The following is an 11,041-nucleotide window of genomic DNA, read 5'->3' on the forward strand; positions in this document are numbered from 1 at the left end:
ACGAGAATTCAACAAATCTACAATCTATAACCGAGAGTATTAGTCCCGAGTCGTTCTTCCCTAGGAATGCTACAAGGATGCATGCTATTGGTTAAGTGGTCTTTTGTGGTCTAAAGAGTGTGGCCTAGAGGTGTTAATAAAAGGGAACAACAATCAATCAATAGTAAAAACCTTAGCCAAGGTTGAACATTGGAAGTTCCATCACTATAGTTTCCTTCAATTGTGATAACAAAGGAGTGTTGCTTCACTTAGTCAACCCCTAATTATAGAGGAAAGTCAAGTAAAAGTAACTAACTTGAGTCACAAGTCCTAGTCTTACCCTAGGGAAGTCTAGCTTTAGTGCACTCTAAGTCAATTAGCAACCCCCAATCCTTAATCAACAATTGACATCCATTATTCAAGTGTCTCCAATGACTCAACCACTAGGCCAAGTGAGGGAATACTACTCCATATCTAAAGTTGGCATTTTCTCAAACATTTGGAGGGCAAGAATGAAAGACATAGTAAAATTGAGAAAAGATTTAGAATCAAAGTGATTCAACACAAGAAATTAACAAGAATCAACAATGAATCAACAATGAAAATGAGATCTTCAATGAATCAATAGAATCCAAAACAACAAAGCTAAATCTAAGATCTATAAGAATTGAACAATTACAAACACTAATTTGGCGCCAAATTGGTTGCTGAAAACCTTCCAAAATCGCCAGGCACGTGTTGCAATAAAAGAATCACGTGCGGGCTACGACGCGTGCGCGCACGGTACGCGTGCACGTCCCTGGCTAATTCTGCGATGTGCGCGCGAGCGCCTTGTGCGCGTACGCGTGCTTGGCCGAGATAAACTCTTTAGCTTTTTGTGCTTCTCTCCACTTGCATGCTTCCTTCCTTGCTTCCTTTGATCCATGCCTAGCCTATTTCAACCTGAGATTACTAGCAAACACAACAAGGCATCTTATGGAATCAAAGAGAAACTTAGAATTCATCAAAATAAGGATTGAAAAGCATGTTTTTACACTTAAGCACAAATATGGGAGAGATAACAAAACCATGCTAATTCATAGGCTAAATGTGACAAAAGGTTATCAAAATACTCTAAATTCAATGCAAAACAAACCGTCAATTTGGGGTTTGTCAGTACCCACACGCGTAACAACTTGAGCTCAATAAGCTTCGCAAGCTAAATTAAACCTAAAACACCAAATTATACAAAATCTCAACACCAAAGCTCAATAAATTCAGAACTGGAAATGAGAAAATTGAGGAAAAAAGCGTGACTTTCTTACCTTACAATGTTATGGGCTTTGTAGAGCTTGAAGCCACGGTCGCGTGGCCGCAAACGGATCGTCAATCGGAGCTCGGAGCGAGAAGTTATGTGGATTTGAATGAAATCAAGGGTTTTGGAATCTTCAACATGTTCTTCCCCATTTTGGCTCTGCCCAGCGTATTCTGCATGCTGAATGGAAATGAAATGAGCTTCAACTCATTATATATAGTGAGCTGGTTGGGTCCACGGGCCCAGTTCGAGTCCGGTTCGACCGGTTCGGCTCGTTGGCCCAATTTTGGACCAAATTTTTCGAAAGTGATATCAAAATTCTCGTTTTGACAAGCTCTATCCTATTTTGATATTAGTTTTGCATATTTAATTTTCCTATTGAAAATTTGATTTATTGACTAATTATATACCGATTTTAGCGGAGTTTACACCGCCAAATTTAAATCTGAATATCCAACAATTTTTAAATTGCGGTTTGTCTATATGTAAGTATGAAGTCTTTGGTCCCTTGAAGTCTATAATATTTATATTACTTTGATATCTTCCTAATATACCAACAACAAAAATAATGTCATATCTTGGACAGATCTAAGCATAGATTAGGCTTTCAACAGTTGAAGCATAAGAAATATTTTGCATCTGTTCCTTTTCAAGTTCATTTTTCGGACATTGATCTAAGCAAAACTTGTCGCCTTTCACAATAGGTGCAACACTTGGTGAACGATTTTGTATTTTAAATTTTTTCAAGAACTTTATTAATATAAATCTCTTGAAATAAATCTAAAATGTCTGATCTTTAACTCTATGAACCTTTATGCCAACAACATAAGATACGTCACCTGTATCTTTCATATCAAAATATTTAAAGAGAAATTGTTTTACCTCATGTAATAACTTCAAGTCATTTGTTGCAAGCAAAATGTCATCCACATATAAAATGAGAAATATGATCTTACTCCCATTAAACTTTTGGTGTATATTGATCAGAAATATTCAATGAACCCAAATAAAGAAATCATATCGTCAAACTTCAAATACCACTGTCAAAAAGCCTGCTTAAGACCATTGATGAGGGCTGAATACCGATTTAGAATTTTATAAATTTAAAATCTCATTTTCGTTGTAGTTCTAAACTAGAATTCAACGCTCTTCAAAGTTTAGTTAAAAATGTCACAAATTCAAATCAAATACTGGGGGTTTAATCTTAGACCATTCTCCTTAGGAATTTCAATCGAGTGCACATCATTAGCTATGGAAAAATCGAGAGTTTGTTTGCAATTAACAATAATTGAAATAACAAAAAATTAAATAGCAAAGCAACTAAATGGCAAGAGAAATTAGACTAAAAGCTATAAAGTAATTAACTAATAAAAGAAAGTAAATACAAATATTGAAAAGATCTTGGCAAGAATTGAGAGTCAAGGATCACTATCCTTGTTACTGACCACAAACATGACAATTATGAAGAGTTAATCCCACTTCATCAACCTCTACACATTAAAGAAAGTCAAGTAGGCATAATTAATCCTAATCCATAAGACCTAACTAACTTACTAATTGAATTAGTAAAAGATTAGCGTCAATGAAAATAAGATTAATTAACAACAATAAATCATCAATCAATATTGGACATCAATGACTCAAGGTCATCTAAGTTCTCAATCACAAGCTAAGAATGAAAATTTACTCTATAACTAGTCCAAATATTTTATCAAACACTTGGTGTGCATGAAAGTAAAATATAATAAATTGCAAGAATTAATAAAAACTATAGCTAACCAATACAAAAAATATAATAATAAATTAAACAAGCATATATAAAACTTAAAACATCAATTTTATTAATGAAAATAAAAAATTCACAAGTTCATCAAATAGCAAATGGAAGAAAGCAAACTAACACCAAATTCTAAGAGACTTATAATGCAAGAATAAGAAAACAAGTATCAAAACTACAATTAAACTAAACTAAAATATAAAACTAATAAGAAAAGTAAGTAAAACTCTAGGAATTCTAGAGAGAAGTTTGAGCTTCTCTCTAGAATCCCACTCAAATGTAAGAAAATGTAAAAAATGGTAGTCTGAGTGTGTGTCCTTCTGCCCCATTTTCTTAGCATCCAAATACATTTGAATATAACAATTGGGGGTCTTTTGGAAGCCCAAAACAAAGATTCACGTGTTTCATTAAACTAGGCACGTAGAGATTGTTTGCTAACGCCGATAATTCTCACGCACGCGAGAGAATGTCGCCTGAAACTTCGCACACGCGAAGGAAGCTCGCCCACACGAGGAATTCGCCTTCGCGAGAAATGCACGCTTATGCGAGACTCCAGCAAACTCCATTCCGAATTCGCTTCGTTCTTTTCGATTCTTTGAAGTCATTTAAGTACCTTAACCCTGAAACATTCACTACAAGAAATAGTGTAATTATCGACGCCAAAAATTGACAGTCAAGTTTTTTGTCGATATTTTTCGACGGCTTGCCATCGATAAAATAGAAAAGAGATGGTTTGAAATAAAATATTGAAATCGACAACGATGTCGTCTATTATTTTGGCAATCTTCTAACCCCTTACTACTATCGTCACATTACCGACGAAATAGTAGTCGAAATTTTTTCTTTTAAAATCGACAGACTGGTTGTCGATTTTAATAATTAAAATATCGATGGCTTTTATCGTTGATAAATTTAAATGATAGAGATTTCTTCTGTAGATTAAATGGACGGTGTAGATTTATTATATAAAATATACAGCTAAACTGTTGATTTTTATTTTAACTAAAATAGACGAAATAGCCGTCGATTTTTATCCAAAAGAACATCACTCCCGCGTTTGCTTCCCGCGTCCCTTGTTTCACTCATTTCCCCAAAATTTAACCCCAATCCTTCAGAAAATCAGGGTTCAGGTGAGGCTGCTTCTTCTTCTTCTTTTTCTTCCTCCGTCGAGCCCGCCGCCGCGCCATCCTCTTCATGTAAGTTCCTCTCTCTCTCTCTCTCTCTCTCTCTCTCTCTCTCTCTCACATTGTTATTTGTGAATTAGCTGGATGTAAGTTCTTCTTCTTCCACAAATTCTTCATTGCAACATCTTTGCCGATCACTGTCGCTGTGAGCCCGTAGCCAGAGCACGTCGCCGTCACAGCTTCTTGTAAGTTTCTCTCTGTCTCTCTTTGATTATTATATTTATTTTTACAATTTTTGTATCTACTATTTTTATCATGAAATTATGAATTTGCGTTTGTTAAATCTAATTAGCATAATCAATTGATCACATTACTTCAGTTCAACTGGTTTGTTAAACCTAATTGCGTTTGTTTATTTTGCTTTTATTAATGTAGAATCTAGCTTGTCTTTTATTAATGTAGAATCTCTTTGCACTGATACATTTGGCAGGCTTCTTGTTTGGTCACCGCGGTTAGCTTCTACACATGATGTAGTTTTGCAGTACGTATCTACTGAGCAATCATTTCGGTTGCATTTTGTGTATTGTGTGTTTCATAGACTATGCTTTGGTTAGACTTTGAAGGATCAGCTAAAAATTGTGATATATCTAAATTTCTATACTGTGTTTGTCTCTAAACTCTTAACCTTACTTTTATCAAATTTCTATCTTGTTTTCTACTTGCTGATTTCCATTCTCACTGTTGTGCAATATCATTGTATCATCCTAAATATTGTACAATTTTTGTGTAGCAACTTTTGTGAGCTTTCTATTGGTTCAGTTTGTCTTGCTGATATTCAGACCAAGGGGCGAGGTTTGATACGTTTGAGTTTTTTGTGATTCTTTGTTCTGTTTGATCATAAATGTTATATGTTGCGCCAAGATTGATCTGAGCGCTTACTCTCAGGTCGGTCAAAGAATGTCTGGGAGTCTCCGTTAGGTTGTTTCCTGTTTTTCTTTACTCTACAAATGGAGGATGGGCGAATAGTTCCATTGGTGCAGTATGTGGTTTCCCTTGCTATCACAAAAGCAGTGAAGGATATTTGCAACAAAAATATAAATGATTAATTTTATAGTATTGGCTTAATTCCTAGTTTGTCCGTGAACTATATAGGACCCATCTGCTGCAAGTTTTCTGAAAGAAATAGGAAGATCAATTTTTGGCATCATAATCTTACAAAATCTGAATGAGTTTCTTGGTTTAGAAAAGAACTTCTACTTTGTGCTTGGTCAGTTTCTGAAATCAAAAGGTGCGATTTTTTGCAATATTAATTGTTTTCAGATTATACATATCTTAATTGTTTTTTATTCCACAACTTTCCATTCCAGGGATTACCCTCCATTGACGTCAAAATCAAGTGGCCAAATGATCTTTATTTAAATGGCTTAAAAGTTGGCGGCATTCTGTGCACCTCAACCTATAAATTGAAGAAGTTCAATGTCAGTGCAGGTAGCAAGACATTCTTGTATAGCAAAGGCTAATAAATTATGACTGATTGTACTTCCATGTATTATTAAATTAGGCCTCAGAACAAGAGAATTGAAATAGACGTAGCTGAGTATGATACTATTAAGTATTGGAAACAAAGGGCCTTGGGTTTGGAGAAATTGCTTGAGGCAAGCATCCAGAGAGAGCAGATACTCCAAGACAAGTTGCTTGAAAGGATCAATAACATTGAGAGGTAATCCTCACCTGTAGAAGAACTCTCCCAGATTCTCAAAAGAGCAAATAATTTCTTGCATTTCATCCTCCAGAATGCCCCTGTTGTTATTGGCCATCAGGTATTGAAATCTATGGTTTGAGGCACTGCTTCATGAGTTTTTCTGTGCTCTATGTAGTCTTAATAGTTTGTTTTAGACTTATCAAAGGCTAATTCTTTTATGTATGTTTTTTTTCTTCAGGACAAGGAATTGATACCGGTTTATCTATAATCATTTTCCAAGTTTGCAAGAGGAGGTAATAGATTATGTGCTGGAGAAAAATAATTTAACACTTCATTCTAATTGTTGACTAGATAAAATGTCTAAACTCCTCGGATTACTCATATTTTTCAGGACATAATAGGAAAAACAGATGTGGGAATATTCACAGGATCTAGGGTCAAAGAATCTCAAGAGTTCAAGAGAGGTCTTGGAGAAAAGATTACCTGCAAAAAGGGAAATCACTTTTGAGACTGAACTATTCGGATCAAAGACATTCTTGATATATGTAGAACCAGTGTTTAGCAAAGTAGGGCAGCACAGATGATATTTTACAAGTCTTCGAAATTGCAGGTGCGAAAAAGAGAAATGATGGCCAAGATTCGGGAAGAGATTGCAGTTCAGAAAGCAAAGGAAACAGAACTAAACAAAACCATCCACATTACAGGTATGAATCTGATTACTTAGCACTTTAGTTCAATAGTTTTTACTTTTAGATGAAGAAATCTTATTGTTTTCTCACTCCCTTTTAATAGAGGAGACTATGAGAGCAAAACAAATGCTAGCCACAATGTCTCATGAGATAAGGTCTTCATTATCTGGGGTAGTTAGCATGGCTGAAGTTCTTTCTACCACAAAGCTTGATGGGGAGCAAAGACAGCTCTTAATAATTAGCATGGTTGAAGTTCTTTTCTAAAACGCAGGCATTGTTTAGATGAGAAACTAGGAGCTGTCGCAATGTATGTGAGATATGAAGAAGTTGTTTTCAGACCAAACTTGAACATTCAGACCAGATTCAGATGATTATTTAATTACTTTACTTTGAATATTAGGTATTATTAGTGAATTGCAATTTAAACGAATGTAAGTCTAAGTTTAGTTATTTGTCTTGTCTTGAGTCTTTATGTTAGAGGATTATTTATTATTTTGATAAGTTTGTAAACTCGTTATCTAATATTTAGTATAAATTTATTTTTATATTTAAAAGTTTATTTGTCTTGTTATCTAATATTCTGTATAAATTTTATTTCTATATTTAAAAGTTTATTTGCATTAATTGTTTATTATTTTTCAATAGAAAAAGTAATTAAAATATATAACTATTAAAATCGACGATAAAACTGTCACTTTTTAAAATTAAAATAGACAAAAAACACAAAATATAGACAAAGAATTTGTCGGTATCTAAATAATTAAATTGACAGCAACTGTGTCGATTTTATTGAATCAAATATCGACGGCAACGTTGTCAATTTTATTAATCTTATTATAGACGAAAATATTATCGATTTTATTGAATCAAATATCGACATACATGGCGTCGATTTTATATAATAATATCGACGGCAGCGTTGTCGATTTTAGTAATAATGTAAAATTCTCAAACTTATATTATAGACAAAAACACTATCGATTTTATTAAATTATTATCGACAGCAAGGCAAGCCGTCGATTTTATTAGAATTTTGAAAAATCGACAAACTTAATAGCGACCACCTCCGCCGTCCATTTTTCCGTCGAATTTTAATATTATCGACGGCTTAGCCGTCGATTTTAACGATGTTTCTTCTAGTGATCTAAACGAGATTGATCACGACATCAAATGGCATAAAAAAGAATTAAGAAATCAACGATAAAGAGCATGAAAAGAATATTTTTCATACATGAGTTCATTTGAAGCAATAATTAAAAAAATTCCATGAATTAAGCCAAAACTATGTGATTTAGTTAATAAAATCCATATTTTTTAACACAAATTATAACGATAAAATGGAGTTTATCAATGATACATTTCTCTCTTAAACTTACAAACTAACTGTTAGAATTTGGTTGAATTAGTCCCACATTGCTTAGGATAGCAAATGGAGTGGGTGGCCTAGGCTATAAATATGAGGCTAAGTTCTCCATATTTTTTGCACCAGTTGGAAACACTTAAAGCTTGTATCTGACTTTTCTTTTTCTCTATACCTTTTGATTAGAGAGTGTTGTGAGATGTAGTTAAATATTTGCTTTGAGAGTGTGGGTGTACTGGGTACCGGTGTTAGAGAGAAAGAAGTCTGTGTGTTGTAACAATTTTCACATAGTGATATTCTCTGGTTGTCATTTGGCAACGGCCGTGGTTTTTTCTCCAGTAATTGGAGTTTCCATGTTAAATTCTTGTGTTGTGATTGTGTCTATTTTATTTCTCTGTGAAAGGTATTTTCTCAAGGGGGAATGGTGTATTATTCCCAACAAGTGGTATCAGAGCCTGGTTCGGTGAGATTTATTCTTAGTATGCTCTATGGTTGCAGCCTAATTTGACCTTCCACATCAGAAAAAAATTTTATCCTGTAGCTTGAGGTTGATCTTTAGTTGCTATTATTGTTGCTGGAAGGCAGTGTGACACTGTGAGAGTGCAGTTTAGAAAGATTCTACAAGTGTTGTGAAGTTTGAAATAGAGAAATTTGATGGAAGAATCAATTTTGGCTTGTGGCAAGTACAAGTCAAGGATGTGTTGATACAATCAGGTTTGCACAAGGCGTTGAAGGAGAAGATCTCTGGTATGAAGGATGAAGAATGGGAGGAACCAGATTTGAGAGCTGCAAGTGCTATTCGCCTGTGTTTGGCTAAGAATGTTCTTGCAAATGTGCAAGGAATGAAAACAGCCAAGGAACTTTGGGATAAACTCGAAAGGTTGTATCAGGCAAAGGGCATCTCAAATCGGTTGTTATTGAAGGAGCAGTTCCATAATCTACATATGGATCACAATGTGAAAATCTCCGACCATCTTAGTGCTATCAATAGTATTGTCTCTGAATTAGAGGCAATTGGAGTGAAAATTGATGATGAAGATAAGGCACTGAGGCTCATATTGTCTCTCCCTTCTTCCTATGAGTATATCAAACCTGTTTTAATGTATGGGAAGGAAACTTTGAATTTTGAAGAAGTTGCTAGTAAGCTCATTGCTGAAGAAAGAAGAATGAAAAATGAGGGTAGCACTTCATCAGATTTGGCGCTTGTAGCTAGAGGTGACAATTATGGAAAAGGAAATCGTGGAAGGAGTGTAACATGCTGGAAATGTGGAAAGCCTGGGCATGTAAAGAGAAATTGTCCAAGTAATGCAGTTTCAGAAAAAGGCTCTCAATCTGATACTTGCAATATTGCTCTCTCTATGAGAGAAGATGATGTTCTCTAGAAGACAAGAAGTATCCTTATGGTATTACCGCACTGCCATGGATAAGGATAAGTTGTGGCAATTGGGTCCACAATTGCACACTGGCATTAGTTGGCGTTGAGATGCAAGGTGTGTGGCGGAGTTATGTCGATGGCTGAAGAACTTCCAGGAAAAGCCAATTTGGAAGTTGCACCATGAATTTTCAACAAGGTTTTGATCTGTACCAAGGCGAAATGCTTGGAGTGGTCTAATTCCAAGTGAGTATACTTTCATGGTGGAGTATGATAGTTCTTTGAACTATGATTGTCGGTATAGACAATGGCAGCAAAGAATTGTCGGTGTTGACTATGGAAGCTGAAGATGTGTGACTATTTCAATCAAGGTGGAGATTGTTAGAATTTGGTTGAATTAGTCCCACATTGCTTAGGATAGCAAATGGAGTGGGTGGCCTAGGCTATAAATATGAGGCTAAGTTCACCATATTTTTTACACCAGTCGGAAACACTTAAAGCTTGTATCTGACTTTTTTTTTCCTCTATACCTTTTGATTAGAGAGTGTTGTGAAGTACAGTTAAATATTTGCTTTGAGAGTGTGGGTGTACTGGGGTGCCGGTGTTAGAGAGAAAGAAGTCTATGTGTTGTAACAATTTTCACATAGTGATATTCTCTAGTTGTCATTTGGCAACGGCCGTGGTTTTTTCTCCAATAATTGGAGTTTCCACGTTAAATTCTTGTGTTGTGATTGTGTCTATTTTATTTCTCTGTGAAGGTATTTTCTCAAGGGAGAATGGTGTATTATTCCCAACACTAACTCATTACCAGCACTTGAGATAAAACCTTCGGGTTGTCTCATATAGATCTCTTCTTCCAAATTTCTATTAAAGAAGACTGTTTTTCATTCATTTGATGTAATTCCATGTCAAAGTGCGCTACTAATGCTATAATGACATGAAAAGAGTCTTTCTTTGAAACAGGAAAAAAGATTTTTCTGTAATCAACTCCTTTCCTTTGAGTAAATCATTTGGCAACAAGTCGAGACTTGTAGTGCTTAATATTGTCTTATAAATCATTTTTTGCCTTAAAGACCTATTTACAGTCAATGACATTTTTTCCGTCAGACAATTCTACAAGATCTCAAACTTGGTTATCCACCATAGATTTTATTTCATCCTTCATAGCATCTAACCATAAATTAGAATTACGACTTTCCATTGCTTGTGAAAACGTCGTTGGGTTATTTCATCACAAACATCATAATCAGACTCCACAAGATATACTACATAGTCACTAAAAATTACAATTTTTTTTATTTTGATTGATCTTTTTAATGTTACATCATCAATATCTTATAAAGGTAGTAGCATAAGAAATTCTTTCCTTGAGATTGTTCTTGAACAATATTTTTAATATGAAGAATTTGATCATCCACCATATGATCTGCTAGAATATTATTTTCATGATGTGAAATATTAGTAATAGATTATTATTCTACATTAATCCTATTTATATGGACATTGTATTGAACAATAACTCTTGTATATGGAGAAATTTTATAAACATTATCATTCTCAACAATTTTAAGAGAATAATTTTTTTTCACTTTTCACATCATGCTCTAAAAATTTTGTATTTCTAGATTCAATTATTTTACTTGAGTGGGAGCTAGGAACAATTAAACCTGTAACCCTTAGATTTTTCTGCATAACCTATAAAATAGGCACTTATCGTCCTGGGTCTAATGTTCTTTCTTGTAGA

At 34.5% G+C, this 11,041-nt stretch overlaps 1 protein-coding gene across 1 annotated transcript; it reads left to right on the forward strand.

The window, feature by feature from the left end:
* Nucleotides 1–4,497: 4,497 nt before the first annotated feature.
* LOC107478225 (biotin--protein ligase 1, chloroplastic-like) lies at nucleotides 4,498–5,898 on the forward strand. The gene is made up of 6 exons (XM_016098363.1): nucleotides 4,498–4,507; nucleotides 4,610–4,715; nucleotides 4,965–5,026; nucleotides 5,120–5,268; nucleotides 5,542–5,678; nucleotides 5,736–5,898. Exons 1-6 carry the CDS (start codon nucleotides 4,498–4,500, stop codon nucleotides 5,896–5,898), a joined length of 627 nt encoding a protein of 208 aa, XP_015953849.1.
* The last annotated feature ends 5,143 nt before the right edge of the window (nucleotides 5,899–11,041 follow it).

The sequence above is a fragment of the Arachis duranensis genome, chromosome 3 (assembly GCF_000817695.3).
Source record: "Arachis duranensis cultivar V14167 chromosome 3, aradu.V14167.gnm2.J7QH, whole genome shotgun sequence".
NCBI classification, from domain to species: domain Eukaryota; kingdom Viridiplantae; phylum Streptophyta; class Magnoliopsida; order Fabales; family Fabaceae; genus Arachis; species Arachis duranensis.